Consider the following 23,711-nt stretch of genomic DNA (forward strand, 5'->3'; position numbering starts at 1 on the left):
CATTTCTCAGGGAGGCTCTGCCTAAGGGTAAAAACAGAATAGCTAAGTTCTGGCTAAACCACTGCATCAATGTCACTTGTGTTTTTAGTTAATTTACCTGAAAACCCACCCACATACTGAAAAGTCTGCCAAAGAAAAAAAGATTTTTGAAGTACTTCAGTTAGATATATACGGGGGGAGGGGAAGAAATACAAGCTTTATTTGATAATACTATCAACACTGACAGTTAAAGAAATATAAAGAAGAAACATCTAAAGGAGCATCTTAGAAATTTGTTAGTAGTTATCTGGTTTTCTGCATATCTAAGCTACACTGAGAGTCTAGGTTGTCGATTCTTGACCAACAAAGCCCAGTTAGTACTCACTGTATCTGAACCCTCCAACACTGTCTGAAGAAACACCAATGTATTTGTCTTTGTTCTTCTTTGCTTTCTTCCTTTCTTCCCGAAGTCGATCATCATCTTGAGCAAATTCAACCATTTCTTTAACCTTCTGGCGTATATTTATACCCTGGTCTTTGCCATTTTCATCTGTATAGATAATGCAGGATAAAGAGTATGAGGGGGGACAGGAGCAGAAACAGGAGAAGAAAATAAATCAGAGGCAGCAATACCGAGCATGATAAACTGGTAAGAAAACTTCAATTAGGAACAGAGCAATCAAAGCAAAAGACCTTATGGGTACCAAGGTCCACTGTTCCTGTTTTAAAGGGGCCAAATATTTTAACACCAATTTTTACCCCTAGATAAATGATAGTTTTCAATGAATGGTGTATTTAGAAAACATCTAACTGCTGTTGAAACACTGAAAAGCTCGAAGACTGAGATAGAGATTATATCCTCCAATGAATATTTTAACCCTCCCGAACATAAGCCTTTTTGGTACAGCTTTTACAACTTTAATTGCATGAACTTACTCTTACTGCAAAACTGAATTTTTGAAAAAGTGCTTTCAGTTGGGATGTACTACAAGCTAAGCGTGCTCCTTTCCCAGCCTTTTTCACATTCAAAACACACACTGGCCTTGCTGCCTTTGCACTGTAAATATTATTTGGTGGGAGGAAAAAAACCCAGCTTCAAACAGATGTGTGTGTTTTGGAGCTCTAACCTTTTCTTCCCATATGATTAAAGCTATTCCTTTACGGACACCACAGGGGACCAGTCTCTAGTGCATATTTTAATATAAACCCGAACACTCATGTTGTGTTGGTTCTGTTGTTATTAGCCAGTCTTTTCTGCAAGTTCTTGTCTTCACTAATTAATACTCTAGGGTCCCACGTCTTGGATTCTGCACTCTTCACACAACTGGCAACAGTCACATTCTAATTAGACTGGGGAAGCTTCTAAGCTGGTTCAGGTGATTGACAACTCCAACTACTGTTTTAATTTGCTTATAAGATTTTTCTATTGCTCACCTACAAAGTGGTAATTTTCCAGGGATCGCAAATCATAAATGTGTTCTCTGGCACTTGTAACAACACGCTCTGATCCATTCCTTATGAGGTAAGCTAGGAGCAGCAAAGACTATAAAAATACAAAGCACCTTATGATTGCATGAACAAAAGCTCTACCTTTTTTTAAAAAAGCAATAGAAAACCAAACCCGCCCCCACACTCCCAAATTAAGTAATAAGACTCTCCCCTCTTAAATAAATGCTTATTATATGGGTTCACCTATGAAAGAACATCCCCCCCTACACAATGCTCTTCAGGATATCAGAGCTGCATTTTGTAAACTACAATTTGTTGTTATCAAATGACAAGTAGTTGCCTTCATCAGCTACTAATTGTTTTAAAACACAGCAGCAGAAGCTTAAGAGAACAAATTAACCCTGTGAAATGACACATTTTCTTTTGCCTCTCTTGCTCACAATTTCTAACAGTTTTCACCAAAAAGCAACTCCTATGAAAGCAAGAAGTCTTATGCAGGTTGCAATGGATATATAAGACTGCATTTCAGGACAAATATAAGCAAGTTACAAGACAAATGAAGTTTAAATAGTACTTTAACTGTGGTTTTTTAAATTTAGGATTTCTATCTGGAAAAAAAATAACGCACTTTATCCGAAGTAGTGCCTTTTTACAGTTAAAACTATCATTATATTTCAACCTATCACAACCTGATAAGCAATTCCACACAGTCTTTATAACATTAAGTAGTTATGTGCGATAGCATTAAATATTAATTTATATTGTACTTCAGGGAAAACAATTACTATGAATACAAAACATCAAGCACCTGTGAAAAGCACAAGCCATGCCTTAGAATTAATTCTGTCTTGTTACAACTTTGGCATCAACAAAATAAGCTATTCTAATACATCAATTCTAAAAAATGAGGTTATATTTGCATAATTCAGTGAACATTGAACACCACTTTAAGTGCAGCGTGATTATCTTAAGCAAAAAGTTTCCATGCCATGCTAATTAGCCAAAGACAAGAAAAATGCAAATGATTTTCAGTTTTACTTCCAAAATGCAAGCAGGACATAACACGCTCATCTGATAAGATCTGCAAGAAAATTTCGTCCACTCAAAGCAAAACCACAATTTTTAGAATCAGTATTTGTCATAAAATTAAGATTAGTTTCTGATCTTATTTCAGCTATTCTTAAGCTCCTTCAAAAACTGTCATCTACTTCTCTTGGAGCACTATAACAACACATTTGGGTAGATTAAAAACGCGAATGCTACTCCAGTATGAGAATATCAACAAAATATAATTGCTCTATTAAGCAGCATCTGAGAACGTTTCTAAAATCAGATATGTTTTTCCTTATACAGTACTTGAAAGACATCTTTGATTTCAGTAACATCATTAAGGAAGGAGTCAGGAAAGAAATTATAGGTTGCTAGTGGAATAGGTGATACAGCAATATCTAAACAAGACACTGTATCAGAACATTATCCTAGCATCAAGCATTACATCCTTTGTAGACCAATACAAAGTTCTGCACACTTTTAAGTTCACGTAAATACACACCTTATAAACTCTCCTCCAGTTCTTTTTATTGTCTTTCAGCATTCGAGTCCAAAGCATGTTCATAAGTTCTGGAAACTGTTCGTACATAAATGTAGCCCTACAAAAATTAAACAAAAGGAGTAAAGAAATTTTATTCTCAGTGGCTTGCCATAATAGCTTGTTAAGACTAGGGGCTGACAGTAGATGGCAGGCTTGATCTAAACCCATTCAAGTTTGACAGCATTACAAGCGAAAAAACTATCCCTGTTTGTTACTCATATAGAAGTAATTTACATACCAGCACTACAAAAGAAAAATACTCTTAAGAGAGTCTGAGGCAGTAAAAGAACTTATTTTCTAAAGAAAAATACCTTAACAACCACAGCAGCTAGTCAAACATGACTTCCAAACTCATTTTGGCAGAAAAAATACAAAAAAGGAGAATGACCTGTTATTTAGAGCATCACAAAAAAAAGCAGCATGAAAATAAACACCCTAAAAAAGTCAGCTATGTTGAGAGAATTACAAGGCTACATACATAGATAAAGAATTTCAAAAATACTTTGATTACATTATCTGCTTGACAGTTTCCGATATGTTATGAGGCATTTAAAAAAAAGGATTTTTTTTAAAGACTTTATTTACAGCAACTTTTCCAGCATTATCAGTCAGCGTAACGCAGAGCTGATTTAGCAGCAAATTTCACATTCCTCTATAAAACGTACCTTTCTTTCTTTATCACTGACTCAAATTATGACTTACTTGGCAATCTCTCCCATGAGTTGCCCCGAAGGTCCCCATGGATCATCATTGGTTGCTTCTCGAACCTTAGACTCTATTTCTGAATAATTCATAACCACATTGGTGCTGCAAAGGAAGAAAAAAATTAACACACACAAAGATTAGCATCAAAACTGAGAAATACATGAAAACTTAATAATGACACTAGTGGGTACCTTAATGAGATACCTCTACAGGGTGGGAAAGAAAACATCTTTAGTGCAGAAGTTACCCTGAGGACACTATACAACACATTTATGTTATCTTTAAGGTTTTTAATATTCCATTAGTCTTCAAGAATACAGATGAGAAACTATGGATTACATTACAGCTAGATTCAGTCCCGTAAAAATGGCTTTTGGTCAAATTAAAATCGAAACGGAACTACCATAGTCAAAGCTGAGAGCTTCCCCGACTAGAGATGGTTCACTTGCAGCTTTGTACGATGCGTTTATTTGCAAGAAGCTTTCTAACTCAGCCAACAGCAGGCTTTTTGAATGATTAACACTACGAGACACTCAAAAATATCAGTACCAAACAGGTGTTATTAAAAATACTACCGCTAAAGAAACCAACACCACAGCACCCCACGCTTCAGAAGACTACAGTAAGGAAAATAAAATTCACTATAAAGTCTGTTTTCTAGCTTAAAGTTATTCCAGGGAAAATAAAGGAAAAAGGTCTGCAGAGCACCGTGTTATGACTAAAGCAATGCAAATACTACAAGGAGTTCAAGCAACCCCTATGAGTTCACAAAAATATATTTTTAAAAACTGCTTCCTGTTTCTAAATGTAAGTTATATTACAATTTTGTATTACAATTGTTATTCTTTTTTTTAATGAATCTAAGATTTTAAGTGGTAACATTCAGCTACGATCCCAGCAACATCCCCTGTGCCCCTAAAAGTGTCCGAATATATTCAATAACGCAGTGACTTTCCCTATATGTTGAAATGAGCAAGCAGACCCCATGCATTTGCCTAAAACGTCACTCATACAGAGAATATTTGAGAAACAGCATTCTAACTAGGGGATAATCTATCATCATAAGGGAATCCTTATTCACACGTATTTAGCACTGCGAAATAACACGATAGTCATGAAGCTTCCAAAAGGAAACCTAGTAGCTTCTGTTTTTCTTGCATCCTGTGCAATGTATCTGACATAAGTTACAAATGACATTTACACCTATTGAATCAAAATGTTAAGATTTAGTTCATTGTTTAAGCACATCATGCAACTGGTTTCAGAAGCTAAAAATGCTGCAAGATGACTGCTCAATATGCAGACTATCCTATAAAGTCAAATTGATTAACCATAGCAGGAATAAAATGATTTTAAAATATTATGTTGAGAAGGTGTTCATTACTTAAGAACTCCTATGAACCTGAAGGGACTAGAAGAAAAAAAATGATGATGCTTAACAGTCATCCCTCTGTCCTTGGAGGAGTTGGCCCATTGAATTTTATTTAGCATAAAGATAGCCAAGGTTTGGAACAGGGAGCAGAAACAAGAATGAGATCCCCTAAGTCCAAAAGGGGACACAGAAGGTAATTGTTAAAACAGAATAAAATTCCTGGACTCAATCTTGGATTCTCAGCATGAGAATTCCTGCTGTCAGATTCTGATGTATGATTTTATTCAACTTCGTGTCTAAAGAGAATGTAAGCTACATGACTGAATAAATAATCAGCAAGCTAACAGAACCCGTCTATACTTAAAAAAGCATGCAGGAAAACAGCAGTAGGTATGGACAACAGCAATTAGGGGTTTTACAAATTCATTTATGGTAAACGTGCCTCAAGCTTCTGGTTTTGACATTTTCTTCACCATCCACACAAACGTGAACTAATACCACCTTTATTTCCCATATGCATGGGACTTTAAAAAGATTTTTAAATAAAACAAAGCAACACAACACAAAGCCACAGGCTTCAGAGCTGCGTGGCTTTCAGCACACTGGTTCCCTTGTCCAAAGCGAGGAAAGGCAGCGAGCTGAATGGAAAGGTTCTGTTTGTTTTTATAACCCCTCCTCAAGCGCTTGTTTGAGACTTGATGGGGAGCTGGGGGTGGGTGGGAGAGCATAAAGTTAAGCATTTATTTCCTTCATTTCGTAGAGTAAAGCATTAAGACTGGAAAATGCATGAAAGATGCAAACTTACTGTAAAAATCAAAAGCCAGTATTAGCTATGGAAGTGCTCGGTGTCGTACGGCTAAAGCGGCATCAGGGTTTAGAGGGGGAATGGAAGGGGAAATTAAGTAATGCCAAAAAACCAAAGAAGTGCAGTTAAAACCAACTAAATAGGGAAATAAACTCCTAAAATCATTCTGCAGTGAAGTTATTGTTCTCAGTAACTAGGAGAAAGCTTTTTTCTTTTTTTTTTTTTTATAAATGTCACGATGAGATGTAAGAGGCACAAAGCATTCCAAAACAAAGCATCTTTAAGCCGCATTTAATTCAGCAACAAATGTAAACTTCAAGAAGAAAAAAAAAGTTGTATAGTTTGGCATCGTTCCAGGTCACTTAAAAATAACCACTTCTAAAAAGGTGGAAATATAGTTTTATTCTTCCTTTCCCATGTTTTCTATGGCCCTCATTCCATGCCCTACCCATGATTCCTGTGACCTCTGCAACAAAAAAATAATTTATGTCCAGATGTGAAGGGAAAAAGTGACTAGCTTGATTGCCAAGACTTCCTGTGATTGATATAAATTTAATATCCGAGGACACTTTCAGACACCAGGGGGGGCTCGCTGATTAGTTTATACTGGGCAGCTTCCAGGGAATCGTGCTGGATTGCATGGACCCAGCCTGCTTCACAACCAGATGGATGGATACACAACAGGCAGAAGCGACAGGAGCATCCTGGCAGTCAGTGTTTCAAACACTCTGCAAGGCTACACTCGGATTTACCCCAAAGTGTTAATTGAGACACAAGTGGACTCTTGTACCAAGCACATTTACAAAATTTTTAATGTGGACAAAAATAGTGAATGCATGAAGTCGATTTTGAAAGTTACATCCAAAATAAAGACCACCAAATAAACAAGTGGGTTGACATTAACTTTACAAGCTGTTGCACATTCTTTTCTGCTGGTATGTTATATTTAAGTCTAAACTATGTATTTAATTATTATGTTTGTGTGCTATATTTAAATCTAAACCACAGAGTGGTGTCAACAGATCATTTTTACTCTTTATTATACCACTTTTATTTCAGTGCTGTTTCTTACAAAAACAGTTCAAAAAAAACCAGGAGTACTGTCACATCTCTATGAAACAGTAAGTGTGGTGATGGCAAGCAAAGCGTTAGTTTTAAAATTTCTTACATGAGAATGATCAACTTTAAAGGTTTACATCTACAAACGATTACAACAGTGAATAGGTAGCACAAGTCTGTGACTGAAAGCCTCCACAGGAATAAATGCACAATGCCAGGGAAAAGCCAGTGGTAAGAGCTATAAATATTTGATCATCTGACTGCATCAGAGTAAGACACACACTTCTTCAAAGAAAATGACAAATATAGTTGAAAGTTTTGCATGTGTTTTATGCACTTTTAACATACTTTAAAACTGAATAGACATACCATAGATTCAACATTAAAAAAATACTTTGCACAAGTTTTGCCTGCATTTTCCAAAGGAAAAAAAAACTCTCAAAGGATTCAAAAGCTTGGTAAATGACTCCAAATTTTGTTTTAAGTTACACTGTGAGATTTGTAAATTGAGATAAAGCTGTCATCTCCTGATCCAGGTCTATCCTATAGTATGCTAAAAACAGGGAAAAAAAGCAAGGAGAGAAGAAAGGAATGTGAGGTTCGAGACTAAGTTTTGCACATATTTCAACTGCGTAATTTGAGATAAAAATAATGCTTAGTTGATGTTAGGGATGGTAAGCTGACAAGCAAGAAGAACAAGAAATTCTGTGCCAAACCTCATAAAACTAAGGAGAATGGAGAAACTAATGAGGTCCACCAAAAATAACTATTAAGTATCTGCCACTTCAACCTTTACACTTGCAAGGGTCTGAAAAGCACTTCAGGTTTTAGTCCTAAGACAATGAATATACTACAGGCCTGAGATTATCCTCTGAGCAATATTTGTTGACATGTGTAAATGAAATATAGCTTGGGGATGCCCTGCTCGAACATAAAGAGCAGAGGGACACTGCCCAGGATGACGGACAAAAGGCCTACTGTAAGGGGGTCTCCCCCTCCTGTATCAGTGGATAAGGAACATAACCCATGATATGGACACAAACTCCGTTAAGTGTTTAAGTGTATTTGCAGAAAACTTTATTTATGCTTGATTTCAACATACTCCAGTATAAAGCTCCAGTAGCTGTATTTGGTACTCTGTGAAGGCTTCCCATGTCACATAGTAATACAGGAAACAAAATCGACAAATACTCAGAAGGACAGTATTGCAAGGAGGACGTGCACTCTACTCTTAGTAAGGTATCAGCACTTCTTCAGTGTTTTTGCATGAAATGCCACAAAATAAATGCTAAAAAAAACCAAAGTTTTCTTTTTTCCAGACTAAGAGAAAAAATTTCTTTATCACCAGAAAAGCAAAATCATTATTTTTAAGATAGAAATACAATCAAAACATTATGAATTGAAGGTTTGTTCCAAAGTAAAGTTCTTTCCTTGTTCAGATCCACAAGGTGTTTGTTCTCTACAGATGCATGTGCTGTAACGGAAGACAGCTCAGTTAGGTGAGACTGTATCTGTACAGTATTTTGTAAGTGATGCTAACTATGCTGTTCCTAGTAACAGCTTCTGATTGGAAATTCTGTTGTGCCTGAAATTGTTATTCCACATCCATAATTGCTGGTTCCACACCAAAAAGACTGTCTCTCTCTGTTTCATTACCCTTTGAATGACTAATACTTTGTAAACATATATGTGGAAACATGAGGCTCTGAACACAGTCAGTAATGAGAAGTAGAAGAAGCCTCAGGAGCGGGGACAAATTCAAGCCTGAGAAGTTTGATGCAGAGAATCAAGACTCTTTTCTCATCTAAACTACACTTTAAAATCAACCACGAAACCATAATGCTAACCCTCAAGATAACAAATATTTTATAACAATGCTGTATATACACTTCCAGCAAATCTTGCTAAAGAAAAAAGGCACTACAATTTTGGTCTTCATTCACTTGATTCAGCATCTCGGTTAGGAGGTTACATGCAAAAAGCTCAGTGCCCACAGTCTTCCCAAAAGGGCTCCATACAGTTAGATATTTCCATCCCCAGCACTTCCCATATCTTCCAGAGTTTTTTTCCATGGTCGGTGTCATTCTGTTCCCTCATCACCCTGCCAATACATTCAAGTGCATGAAATCACAGCTCATAAAGGAAGCTTACAGTTCACTGCTAGATTCTGGAAGTTATGTTCTTTTGAACAAGATAATCACGTTCCTCAGGATAGGAGTAGATAGCTATATCTTGCAAAATTTCAGAGCTCCAAATGACACGTAAATTAAAGTTTAACATTCCATGCTCAAGGAGCATCAGTCTTAAACATGCAGGAATCTTTAAATAGCATTTGCATAGGAAACCTGAAATAGAGAAAACAAGGAGCGCCATGAGAAAAGCAGCTATTTATATATTACATGTAATGAAGGAACAGTATATCCATCCATTTAGAATGGAACTTACTTTAATACATATTAAGGAATCAGAAAGCCTAACAGATCTTAGTCAATGTTTCTGTCTCAAACTTAAAAGCCTTGAATATGCCCTGGGGCGAGAGTCAGACCACTCCATTAAAAGCTCCATTAGGATTACAGTTGCTATTGATGTGGGTGGTGTCACTGAGGACAAGTACAATTTTGGACATGGATCCACAAGAAGATTTGTGAAATGCCATGTCTAATCTCATGAAAACTAAGATAAACAGAAGTCACAGAGAGGGTATATTACAACAGTTTCTTTATAGTGATGATAAAGGTATTGGATTGGACAGGGTAAGGCTAATTAGAAACACTTCTCAAACCTCTGGGAAGCTGCCCACTGTGCTGAGGGACCAAGCAGCAGGAACAAGAAACCTGGTTACACAGTTAAAAATTTTTTTTCAATGTATATTTCAAACCGATTACAATATCATGTATACATGGGACTCCTATGTGCATAATATTATGCCTTTAACTATTACTCCAAGGACATCACTGGATTATGCACCTTCTGTTTTCCTTTTTTTAATTTTACAACTGGGAACACTAAAATACTAAAAGCTGAGATGAGAAACTTTCTCCATTTTACCACCATTAACAGTTTCCAGTGAGACACCATTCTGCAAATGTGTGTTTAAAGCCCAAACATGGAAGAAAAAGATTCCCACATTACACACACACATGCCTATCATACATACGGTTTGAACACTAATGCTATTCAAACAAACAGCAACACTAAAGAACCTACATCTTTTAAAGAAAAATTTGTCTCTTCAATAGGGGAAAGGGTCTGGATGAACACAGTGCAACAGAAGCTGTTGCTGTACGGCACTGCCTAGCGTGCTAACAAAGTCTTGAAAGAAACAAGTTTTAACCTTGAATTATTCCAGTGCCAAACCAAAACAAACACCACATAATTTGTTCTTTAAATAACTGTGTGTTTAGCAGCATTATCCTTTTAATAGGCAGTCTCATGCAGTAACACTTTAATCTCAGTATTTCTGTTAGCAGCTATTTTTGTATTTTTGTTAGCAGCTTCTTTATTTTTAAGAAGTCTTCTGCAGGTCTCCTGTAACTTCCCTAGTGAGTAAAGCACAGTGAACTTCAAGTTCGGTCCACAACAGAACAGCTAGGCTACGGACTCTGACTAAAATTTCCTCACCTCACTTGGTGACATAGCAAAGGAGAATATTACAGTAACAGTTTCTGAAATCTACATTCCCAAACCCAGTAAGAATACATTTGAACAGCTCTATGCTGTCCTTCTTGGATAGAAAAAAAAGGAGACTGCACTACCTAATCAAAAAGGATGTCATCTGAAAATTAAATAGTTAAGAAATTCTTAAATTACAGTAAGAAAGTTTGCTTTGAATCTGATTCATTGTGTACATGTTCGTTCTTAATAAGTGACCCAGCTGTGTTATCTCCATCTAAATATTGCTATGATTTTTATGGTGCGGTACATAAGAACAGGAGTACTTTCTCATCCGAATGGTTTATTACAAGCACGGTGGTGATTTCAACTTAAGCCTCTGAACAAAGCCAGCAGTAACTCATGCCCGGAGACCGAGCTGATGCTCTGCTCCTGCAGTTGAAGTGCTGCCTTTGTCTTCAGCAGCTTATTTCCTTCTAACCTGTTGGGCTGTCTGTTCCACATTCAGCTGAAAGACTAGCAGTCTTCCACCATAAGACCCACTGGCTATTGTTCATCTAATTTAAGATACTTATTTTGGCAACACTACCCAAACAGAAAAGCAATTTATTTTCAGATTTCCCATGGAACTGTACAGGGGCTGAAAACTTAAGGCAAATATATATATATTTAAATACTATTTTATATACTATTATATATATATTTATAACATTGCTTAGCTTTTAGGTGCTTCAGACAGCAGCATCCATATTTGATTTTTTTTAAAGAAAGGATGCACTATAAAAGTAATATGAGCAAAGTGAGCATTAAACATTTGGAGAAGAGATGAGGCAGATCCCTAGTAATATTTTCACAATACTCAGTTACCTTGTAGAGCCCCATCCACAGGCACAGAGGTATTTAAGAGGCAGCCTTTGGAGGGAAGGGAACATACCATCTTATCCCCATCCAGTCTTCATCTGTGAGTCATGCATGTAAACTATTTTTAGCATCTAGATTAAAAGGTTCCTGTACGGTAAGAGTAGAAATACATGAAAAGCTTTTTGATAATGTTAAAGAGTTATTTTGGTATTAAGTGATCCATTCTTAAAGTGTGTTCTGAAGTTAACTTCAACTACTGAGAATATACAGTAAAATAAAAAAGCTACATGTCTCATCTGAGTCCAGGATAAGTCTTCCCCACACCCAGGTGTTAGAATCTTGGCATTTATTAAATTGTGAATTAGTTTCCAGAAGCATTTTTATTTGTCAATTAAAAAATGTTATTGAATACTTATCCATCTGGGCATGAAACACTTTTAGTAGAACATCTGAATTGTTGATACTAAAAAAAGTGATCCTCACAGCACTGCCTCCCAAACCACTAGGGGCCAGCACACCATGCAGCAAACACCCCGTAAAAAGGCAGATCACATTAATTCGTCAGAGTTTGGTGGAAGAGATGCTAGCAGAAATGTAGTTAAAGTTGATTGCTGATCCAAACTTGGGCTTCAAGAAACTTGAAGCAGTTACGGCCAACTCGAGCAGAAAGATGCATTTCAGCACCAGAGTTCATGTGCTTTGACCTGTTCACTATGTCCCTGCTTCAGAAAGCTCAATATGCACAGGCAGAGGACAAAGCTAAGACAGTTATCCACCCCTTTTCCAACACAGCATAATGGACATGCGGGAATTTATGTACCTAGTGCTACTAGCAATTATTCAGAGAAAAAGATACTAAACACCCTCAAAATAGGCACTGCCCTTCCCCTCAGTGAATCGGGATAGTAGATCTCAGCAAGCATCTGTCTCTGCTTGGTGAAGACGAACTAAAAAACATGCAATGAACTCAACGCATTTTCATTTTGCTCCTGTCAGTAATGTCACTTTTGTTATAAAACACGCAGCTTAGATTTAGAGTCTTACAGATGAAACATATGGATAACAAATATGAAGGCAGCAGTCCACATTCAACGAAGAAGCAGATGGGCACCCATCTGCTAAAATGCCTGGTGAAATACCTCAGGTTACACAGAGGTAACAGCTCGACATTAGATGATACTTGACCATTTAAGTTACTTTTTAAGCCACCCCTCTGAAGCATTCCAAATACGACACCAGGCAATTCAGTACATGAATACTGGATATTATTACAGACCTTCAATGCAAGCTGCAATTACGCTCTTTCTGACCAACGATACCATCTTCATTACACTACAGTAGGATCTAAAATAGATTTCCAGCTTTTCAAGCTAAGTTTCATAATTTATGTGGCAGATGTGCAAGGCAAACTGCACAGAAAGAGATAAGCCAAGAAAAACATCCTGATGGCCACAAGTGAATTACGACTTGTGGGAGGAAGGAACTATAAAGCTATTTCCTGTGCCTTACAACTTCTAATCACAAAAGCCTACCAAGTAAACAAGATAACCCAAAATCCACCACACATACACACTTTCAAAAAAAAAGACAGTGACTTTAAGAATTAAATTGAAGCCTGTTAGAGAACTCGGAAGCAACCATCACAGTGCTGAAGCGCCCTGCAGAAGGTACCCAATTACAGCTTGCTGTATTCTTAATGTTTTTTTTTTTTTTTAAACAGATGTTGGGAACATGAGGCAACCAAGTACATGGTAGTTTTAAAGTGTATTTGTAAAGTCTCCCCAGAGCCTTTTCTTCTCCAGGCTGAACAGCCCCAGCTCCCTCAGCCTGTCTCCATAGGAGAGGTGCTCCAGCCCCTGAGCATCCTTGTGGCCCTCCTCTGGACTCACTCTAATAAATCCAGAAGCTCTCCAAGGATAATCAAGTTGTAGTTACATTCAAAAAGCAGCAACAGTAAGCCTTGTAACTTCAACCCACTCGTGTACCTCAGACTTCCTCTGCTTGACCCTAACAAACTTGAGTGATCTTCAGATGGAGGAGAAAGAAGGGAAAAAGAGTAAAAACAAAACTCCGCCAGTAACTTCTTGTGACCCCCCACAATGTCTTTAAGTAGAGGTCATTACACAACCATTTGCCTCCTACTTCCAAAAAAATTCTTAATTTTCAGTGTCAAAAGAGCTTTGTGCCATTACTGTTTTAATATGACCCCCAAAAGATAAAACTTTTGATAAGCCCAGCTTCACCTCTAAAGCTTCTGCAATTCTGAGCTATTCACAACTGCTCATGTGAAACGTGTTTGCCAGAGAATTCGTTTTAGGGTCCTCTGACACCATAAAGAACGCGTGGCAGTTGTTAGCTTACAGTAACCAAAGTGGTCAAGGAAAACTCTTGCATCTAGACATACTTGAGATATATTAGCTTAAGAGTTACAGTCAAAACTTTTCACTCTGAAAAGCAGGAAATACTGCCTGGTAATTACTACACCTCTGAATGGTGCAGAGCTATTTAGTGTTGCCAATTGCACTGACTTCTAAATAATCCAAGCTTTCCTTATTCAAATAACTAAATTTGGTTTGAGTATCTGTCAACTTACAGAATATTTGGTGTGGACAGAAGAATACACATGCAATAATGCAGACTTGAATATTGCCAAAAGACAGCCCCCACTCCCCCCATAGGACCATGCTTAACGAACCTCGTAGTTTCAGATATTCCCTTCATTGCAGGCTGAGTACCATTAAAATACTGCCCTAATTCCAAAATTTATTGCAAATTAAGCATTACTCCAAACACAAGCTAGGTGTTCCACTAGGGAGGGCCAATTAAAATTTAAACAGTGCCATTAAAGCTTCTAACACAGACTGATCGTTCTCTGCTGCTATATATAATCACTTTGGCACTGCAACACCACATGCATCCCTGTATTTTTGCCATACGAACCTAAGCCAAAGCAAGCACCTGTTGAATGCTCTTCTCAGCTCAGCTCCCCTGGCAAGGAGCAGGTGAGCTTGCCAGACCTGAGCCCAGCTCTGAGAGCGCTCCCGTTGCTGCCTCCAGCCTGCCCCAGAGCCCTAACTGCTGCCAACTCCTCTCCCTGCCCTTTAGGCAATCGGAGAAAGGAGTCAGGATCTGACAGGAGCATCCCAACTGCACATAAACCACACATTGCCAACTCACTCCACTTTCACAACACTGGTTACACTGTCCCTAACACCCAGACTAGATCTGAAGGGCTTGCGGTTCCCTTCTGCCATCATCTATAGAGCTATGATGCCGTACAGCTTTGTACTTCGCCTGTGATGCAGCAAAGTATTAATGTCGTATTAGAAAGCCTGAGACATGCATCTCACAACCTGGAAGCATGGTCTAAGCAGCTGGTAAAGCAACTGAACAAGAACACCTGCAACTAGTGTTTTAACACAGCCTTGTGTCCTGGAAGATGTCTTAAGACAGGCAGAAGCTGCACTGCACTTTCTGGACTGGAAGACAGGGAAGGAGGCGGCAACAGTTTATACAAAGTTATCAAATTACAGGCTAATAAGCAGTTTTCCTTCAATTATTCATGTCTTTCAGTGAAATTTGCTATGCAGGAGATATTCAGTAGCAGAGGAAGACATTAGTCTCAACTGTCTCGATCTTTGTTTTTCTAAAATGAGTCACATTATCATTTACTGATCTTATTTCTAAAACAGTCCGGAATTAATTCTATAGTTGCTGGTGTTTGCAGAAAAAACAACAATAAACAAACCTCAACATCCAATTCCAGACCTTTTTTGATGAAAATAAAACCAGGAACTGAATGCGTATGTCACTACAAAATTGCTTATCAGCTTCTCTTCTCAAAACTGGTTCCTTACAGTCTGTTGCTTAATCACCACTTGAGGCTGAAAGCGAGAATTGTGCCGTGAAGTGGAGCGCTACAGGAACTGCCACACTCAATAGCTCAATGTAGCTGCAGCATTTCCTTTCACATCCAATATTGAAATCCAATCCCAAACAGACCATTACATTTGTCAGAGAACTTAAGGATGACGCCGACCTGAAGTAAGACTACATGGAGCACGTCTGGATCCAAGAACTTTTTTTTCTTGACTCCATTACAGGCAGAGGAACACAATCAAGGCCATTTACACTCGCATTTCGGTGTCTCCAAGAGCACCTCCGCTTTCCTAGGAAGGAAGCTGTTAAAAACCTAAGCCTTTCCCCTGCACTTCATCTTGCTAATATGTATGAACAAGAAATTCAACATCTTAAAAACTACAGTGGAATTAAGACTTCAGCGTCTCCCAGTGAGTACTTCATACTTCTTTAACCTAAGCATGGCTGTGCAAGGGCAACCTGGTCAGTATCCTAATCCCCGAGACTGTCAAAAGATGCCCATTATAACGTGTAAAAATGTAGAGCAAATACGCAGTAATAGTTCTGCAGAATACACTGCCTGCCTCCAACAGTTTATAGCTAGCAGGAAAACCCCATTAATTTTTGCCCCTATGCTTTCGCCTTCTTCCAGTCTTCCTTCTGCACATAATAGCCCTAAAGGCTTTCTCAGACTTGCATCCAATTTGCTTTGAATTCGGTTGAATGCCTCTTTGCAAACTTGCTCACATGCCTCCAGTTGTGGTTTTACACGGGAACGATCAGCAGCTCTGCACTTCGTTTTTTCCTCAAGTGGACAACGTTTCAACTTCCTGAAACACATTTTTGCTATTCATTATTTCCTTGATCCTTCTCTTTAGCAATGCTGTTTCTTTTGCAGCATCTTTGAGAAGCGGTAACCATTCCACTTTGAGCCACCTACACAATTTTTGTTACCTCCATATCAGCTGCAAGGACTCCATTCTTAGGAATGCCCTTGAAAGCTTAGTGTTGTTGTTGTTTTCTTTTTTTTTGAAATGGAATAAAATGGAAGAGTAGTTTCTACCAACTTACGAAAAAATACACAAAATTAATGTTTTAATTATTCTTTTGCTCATGAAGAGACTTAAGTAAATTATAATCATTATTGCAGAGTGGCTCTGTTAGTCATATCATGAACCAGAACTAACGTGTCTCAGGATCGAGTCCAGGGTTAGTGCTTTTGTCTTTCCAACTAGCTGATTGATAAACCAGTCGCCAATCATCTAAATATGCACCATTCTCAATATAAGACATCCTTGCTCTGCACTCACACCTTTAGTACCAAAATTTCAGTTTCACAGGAGCTCTGACTGGTTGACACAGCTTGTTAATTTGATCTGGAAAAGTTTTCTTCAGCATGTTGTTCATTCATCGAGTATTTTGTGCTTGGCCTAGAACAGAGTCCTGCTAACCCACACAGTTTTAAAATGGGACACCGACAAAATGACTTATCCAAAAATTTCTGAAAAGCAAACAGTCGAGGTTCACCACCTTATTCTTCAGTCTCCTAAACTCTATTAGGAGACAAATACCCTTCGCATCAGATGTCCACCTCTTACCTTACATTCATAAGAATTAATTTTTCCCTTCACCAGCTTGAGGCCCTCCTCTTATGGAATTAAGCCAGTTGACATCTCCTGATCGGGTTAATTTAGCATAATTATAACAAGTTTTGCTGACAACCAGAGCTGGCAATCAGCAGTTTCCCCAGAATTTCCCCTCTAATATCTTATTACATGGAGCAAGCACGTCACATATAGCCAAAAGCACATCAGAATAGTTCAACTGACATGAGAATTGTAGGTGAGGCTCACAGCACACAAAACACTAACAAGATACTAGAGAAGGGTTGCACAACGCACCTGTCACTCATGCTTCTTCCACTGGCAGAAACGCTGAAATGATTTTTTCCTTAAAACCTGAGTGTTGGGACATACTGGGCTGTCGTATCTCAAGTAAAAGGGAACTGAGAAGATATTCTAACTGATCTCCGTTTCAGTGCTCCATAAAGACAGCTCTTACCACTCCAGGGAGCCAAGTCAGGCTCTGAGAATGGCTGAGGCTGGATGGGAGCTCACGAGCCCGCAGGCCAGCCATCCCACCCAGGCAGGGCCAGCAGGAGTGGGTTACCCAGGGCCTTCTCCTCTCGGGTTCTGAAATCCACCAAGGATGGAGACTCCACACTCTTTTCATGACACCTGCCCCATCCAGGATTTGGCAACCCTCACAGTAAAAAATAATTTATAAAAAGCATTTTCTTGCACATAGCAATTTCACTTGTTTTAGTTTGTGCCCACTGCCTCTTATCCTGTCAGGTTTTATGATTATTTTCTGTGTCTTGCAGGATTCTATAGCTTGGCACCTACTTTATTTTGCCATTCCATTCTCCTGTGAAGGTAGGTTACAAAGTACAAAACCTTCTGCTATTGCATTAAGCAGCTGGACAAAGGAACTTAACCCATAAGGAATCAGTGGCTAATAGTTAACGGCCGAGTGCCCTCCTACAGCTATTCCCAGCAGGACACCCAAAATGAAATGGGCAGCGGCCACGAGAACACACCACTCAGAGTAAGTGAAATATTAAGAAGTCAGTGTTCTGGTATTAACATTCAGCATTTCATTAAAATTTTCAAATTAGCATCTCGCATTACATAAAAAAGGAAGCTTGGCAAACTAAAATCCCACAAATTGACAAACATGCATTTTTACCCAAAGCAAACGTTCTTTTGTGGAATGAGTCTGGCAAATTACAGACAAATTAACTTTCAAAATGCCAAGCCATGCTTATTTGTGGAGGATAATAGTGTTTCCTCTCCTTTCATAGGTATCATTTGTTAAACTGATTCCTCCAGGAGATCAAATAACTCTTATATCCTAAAAACGTAACAAGAGCCGTTTCATTTGTCTCGAAGCCCCAGTTTCTATTTCCTGTCCACATCCAGATGATAACTTCAAATTAAACAAACTACTTGCAACAAACCAATTTCACTATGGTTCAATACAGGAACAATTTATTTATTTAACTCACTAACAGTAAAATTACTAGAATTTTATGATCTTGTATCTGCAGTTACGTACTTAAGTTACAGTTACTTTAATTAACAAAAACCCAACACTAGCAGTTTAAAGGCTAAGAGAACCCACTTTCTAATTAGAAATCTATTAGCACTAAGTTTTCAAGCTGTCTCAAGGAACACAAACATCAATTTGGTAGCAAGGAGACAGAAGTTATATCACAGCAGTCACCTCATTTAGACGATAAACACCTTTGAAGGGAGGGTATTTCCCCACCTCTCTTTGCATGATCATATGGACAAACAGTTAAAATAATTAAATAATCACCAAAGAGGAATAATTAGAGTTGATACCTTAATGACTGCTGTCACTTTTACTGATGGATGTATATTACCAAGCATGACGTTTATTTTTCAGAAGCAAGCAACTATGCAGAGCAGCTCCTATAAAGTCATCTAGGGCTATCAAAAGCCTTTTTCTTCTCTTTACATTCAGAATGGACTTAAAGAAACCATCAAGTGAATTGTCTCATAGAAAACACGACATACTCCTCCCAAGGATCACAAAGGGATGTATTGATGTATTTCTTCACTTAACACAAAGTTATGGCTTGAGAAGAAACAGATTAGGCTGTATGTACGTAGAATGCTTCTGAACAGCTGGAGCGTGGGGACAGCAACCAACAAGAAAAACATTTACTGTTGTGAGTGCGGACCAAGCAAACAAGAGCCACGCTCCCCAACTCCCAGTGGGTCTCATTATTACTACAACAGATTTTTAAAATGCAGGTCAGTCTCATTAAACAAGTTGAATAGACACTAATATTTCTAATTGTATCCCAAATGAGCCAGGTAATATCTATTAAGTGTGCAGGCAACATTTAACCGGTTCAGATAGGACACCAAGTGGAAGAGAGGAGGGGAGTGTACAACAGCTTTGAGGTAGTTCCCTTAGAACACACAAATACGCACTAAAGTTGCTGATGTTGTCACTTTAGTTTGATTTTAAAAAGCAAATCAAACCCATCCAAAAAGATGTGATTTAAACTAACAGTCTACAAATAACACCACTCTTACCACTCTGTAGTAACAAATATATGCCACTGGTATTTCTAATATAATTAGCTACACTTTAAACTCGTAATGAAAGCATCTCTCTCGCATGAAGATCTTCCAGCTGGAATGATCCGAAGCAGGACCATACAAGACATCTGTCTATTTCAGTTCATATCCTCTCTCACAACTTGGGGACTGAGAGCAAAGCCAAACCACGACGCACATCCCCCAGCACAGCAGCAACACAAACTTGGGAAGGTTCGGTCAGGAGCTTGAAGTAGTGACACACAACATAGATCAACAACCCTAGGAAATTTCAACCTAGAACTTAAATGTCATCTTTTGGAGCAGTATTGTGGGTAACAAACCACTAATAGCTCAGTTTCCAACATTATTTAAGTAAAGTTACCTGAAAGTGCATTATCACCAAAAAAGGTCCCAGCCTATCTTCCTGTCCTTTCCCCTATCAACACGAGCACTTGTAGTGCCACAAGCAGCTGCTTATGCAGCACCCTGCCAAACCAGTTACTAACCATAAAAGGTGGTGGCTTTGTGTCTGTGGTTTTTTAAGCTCTATCAGCAAGTTAATATAAGCAAATGCTGAACTACGACAGCAGCGTACAGAACGCAAGGACTAGAAACGGCCAGGTCTAAAAGTGGGACGCTCTTTTAGTGGAAGAAAAACCCCACCTGCCTGGGGAATTGTGTCCTAAGGGTGTAGCTCAAGCACTAAGCCTGTACCTTGTCCTCCTTCACCTCTAGCCACTCATTCTTACCCAAATACCATTCCTTCCTTTATACCAGTACAAATATTTGTGTGACCATGGAGTTAGCTATACCAGGGAACCGATCCAGTGGAGAATTAAGTTGGCAAAAACAACTGGTTAGCCTGAAAAATATATTCTCTGATCAAGCAGAAAGTGTGCTAGTGCCAGCAGCCCGTGGCAGACAGAAGGCTGTGAAACCTCTTTTACCATCAGCCTACGCTTACACTGTGAAACTACAACCTAAGATTTCATGGCTTATACAGCGCTTTCATAATTTGCTGTAGTGCTGACAGTGTTGGAGACATCAGGGCAAGCACAAGGGGAGTTGAACACTCAGCCATGTGTTCCTATGCCCTCTGCTTACACTGCTTTTAACTGTTTTGTCTTCCCTCCCACCTCAATACTGCTTCTTCAGATGTGCCACACAAACATTTGTATGGCAAACGAGTCTAGGGAACTCATCTAACTTAGAAACAACCTACAAAGTCCTTCTGGGAAAGAGAAAGTTTCTAATCAGATCCGTTTCTCTAAGCAGTTCACTGCACAGCAACCCAAACTACTATACTTACAAGGCACAAGATGCAGAAGTAAATAAGTAATGAATACTTTTTCCTAACACCTACAAAAATAAAAAGTATTCAGGAAACCACAGACTACACAGCTTTCTGGAAAGTGAACCACCAACCTGTAACAGCTTCATATAACCACAGCTGAACAACACATGTAGGTTAAGAAATAAACCACGCCCAAGCTTGAATTGGGTATTTTTCAGAGAGGCAGAACAAAGGGTCTGTTTTGTCAAGAACAAGTTAGGTTCCCCTACACCATTACTCTTTCTGAATAGACTACAGAAAAAAGTCTTGGCTATATTCCAGCTGTCTATTCCAAATGGAACAGGTAAGAAAAAGGCTCATGCTCTAAACTGAGCACGCTACCAGTGCTTGTCTATAACTGGACCTATGTCAGGAAGACCAGGCACTCTGTAAGAGCTGGAAAAGAGACTAATTAAAGGGAATAGCTGTACTCCTTTTTCCCAAAGACAACAAGCCTCAGTTTAGGCTCTCTACCTTCCTCTCTCCACCTTTTTCTTTTAAAATGCTTTCTTAACATTAGTTCAGAACACACAGCAGTAATTTGGAAGTTAAGTTCCACATCAAGTGCATGTAAATATCTGAAACGTACTTAAAGCAACAGGTCACGTTACAGATGAGTTTTCCAGTTTCAAATGGGTCATCTTGTACCATGACTTGTGGACAAGCTGTATCCCAAACTTAAGAATGAACCAGTGAGGGAAATCCCAAGAATTCCACAAAGAAGCATGCGTTCAGTCCTTAAGAACACCACATTGTTGTGTCCTGAACTACCAGCCTGCAAGGCAACGTTCCACTCCTTCTCCAGCATCTCATCTTTCTGTTTTTACAGAACCTTACCATTCTCACATAAATACAGAAATTTATTTAAAACTTGAAATAAAGGGACGCATATGTGAGATACAAGAATCAGATCAAAATTTCAAGATTGCCTTTTAGGCCCACTGCAATGCTGATCTTACACCCTCTGATAGGCAAGCCTGATAAAAGATGGCTGTGGTGTGTTCCACATCTACACCGTGCTTTGGAAGTACCCTGGATAAAAATAAATACGCAAATCAAAAACATTTTATAATATACTAACTGGCAACATGACCGAGAGATGTTAGTACAGAACTGAGCTGAGCACCTCAATCCTTTTGACTGGAATTGCACATTGAGGTAGGTAGGGCTTTACCTTTGACTAGCTTAACTTGCCTACCAAGCAGAAGCTTAGCTTTATTTCTGGAAAGGCAATGCAAAATTATGTTTTAAAAATACCTGAAGTACACAGAAGTTCTCAAGCACGTACACATCATTTAGATTCCCTAAAAGCACAGAAGACCAACCCCTCACCTAGCATCAGGTAACACAACACTAAGGGCTGTTACCTTCTACAGGGTGTGGAAGGGCAAGGCTACATTTGAACAATGGCCTCGCTTTAAGGAGCAGGTTGACGAAACCCACATATTCGACCACAATTACCTTCCGCTAACTCTTAGTATACACTTCAGCTTGTAGTACTTGCTTATTTTTGATTACTCCACTAATTGAATATTCAAGCAGAATGACATACCTATGTACATGAGGTAACGGAGCATGCCACTTGCAGAGATGCTTATCACCAATGCTAAATTACATGGCCCAAAGACTACAACTATTTTTATTCCTTGTTTGTAAAAAGCAGTAACGGTTTTTGTAAATTTTTAAAGGAAGGAGGAAAGCCCTAAGAACGAAGTGCTATGACAACCACTTGGCAGGCACAGCCACACACTGATGCAGAGCCAGAAGATATTAAACACGATCTTCCTTTGCATTCCCAAGACCTCCCTCTCTCTCTGGTAACCGGGCAGAGGACAAGTCCTTATGGGGCTGGAGATAATAATCATCACCTTGCTTGCAATAATGACACTAAATGCCGTTCTTAAAGCAGTTATCAGCAGGACATCTCTTAAGCAGCAATAGGAGGATAACTCATGCAGGGAGGGTTAACTGTCCCTTACATAAAACAAGGGAAGCGTTCAGTGCTCTCAAGACCTCGCTTATGCAAACCAAAATAATTCTCAAGTATAAAGAAAACTAAATGATCCTGGAACTGGAGCAAGGGAGTTTACAGGAAGGTCAGACAGCAACGGACTAGTGTTAGACAATTATTTACCCTTGCACTGGCTATATCATATGACAGATCATTTACCATAATACCTGCTATTACTAAACCAGCCAACGGTACTTGATTACAGGAGAGCTCAATAGTCTATGTGGACAAATCCACGGACCATTAGAAAATTACCTGTAAACACAAACAATTACAGGCACATTGGAAAAAAAAAGGAAATTAGTTAGGCAAGAGGATTTAACCCTCCCCAAGCTGAAAACAAGTAGGATCCTACTTACATATTGGTCAAACACGATCATACTACAGATTTGACTGTAAGGCATGTGATTGTAGGGTAACTTACCGCTATTTATTTACCTACCAAACTAATAAAGTATAATGCAGACATAACATGAGCCAGCAGACAGCGGCATGAAACTGGGACTCAACAAATCCAGAGTTTATACCATTATCAACTCACTGTTAGTTTGGCACAACTACTCTTTTAGTTTTCCTTATCTGTGAAGCAGGAGTAATCCAGAAACCTCTACTCCTCAGCTGAAGCACAATGCCTGATTTATTTGCACTACTTTAGGCTACAACAGCTAAGAACTGCAATGAATATCAAAGCAGTAATTCACTCCATTTTACCAAGATTTTGCCCTTGTTTTTACAACTTGTACAATTAACAGCACTAAGGAAAACACTCTGTTCATTAACTAGCAGAACTTTTCCCCTAGCCTGCTGTTTTGGAGCTGATGACAGCAGCTCCTTCAGCCCTTCCTTTTCCACTTGTGTTAAAGATCCTTGCACAGATGTAACATCAGAACAAGTAGTAGAGGACCCTAGTGCCTACCTCTACAAATTCAAGGGTTATAAA

The 23,711-nt window shown here is 38.7% G+C and overlaps 1 protein-coding gene across 1 annotated transcript in view; it reads right to left on the reverse strand.

Annotated features, from left to right (window-relative positions):
- The window catches only part of CLINT1 (clathrin interactor 1), a 47,955-nt gene that overhangs the window by 19,163 nt on the left and 5,081 nt on the right, over nucleotides 1–23,711 (reverse strand). Inside the window, exons 2-5 of the mRNA XM_048057042.2 lie at nucleotides 3,722–3,826; nucleotides 2,981–3,077; nucleotides 1,414–1,522; nucleotides 365–529 (exon numbers count right to left, since the gene is read on the reverse strand). Of these exons, the coding sequence (XP_047912999.1) occupies nucleotides 365–529; nucleotides 1,414–1,522; nucleotides 2,981–3,077; nucleotides 3,722–3,826 (476 nt within the window). The remainder of the gene's footprint in view (nucleotides 1–364; nucleotides 530–1,413; nucleotides 1,523–2,980; nucleotides 3,078–3,721; nucleotides 3,827–23,711) is intronic.

The sequence above is a fragment of the Anser cygnoides genome, chromosome 14 (assembly GCF_040182565.1).
Source record: "Anser cygnoides isolate HZ-2024a breed goose chromosome 14, Taihu_goose_T2T_genome, whole genome shotgun sequence".
Taxonomy (NCBI): Eukaryota; Metazoa; Chordata; class Aves; order Anseriformes; family Anatidae; genus Anser; species Anser cygnoides.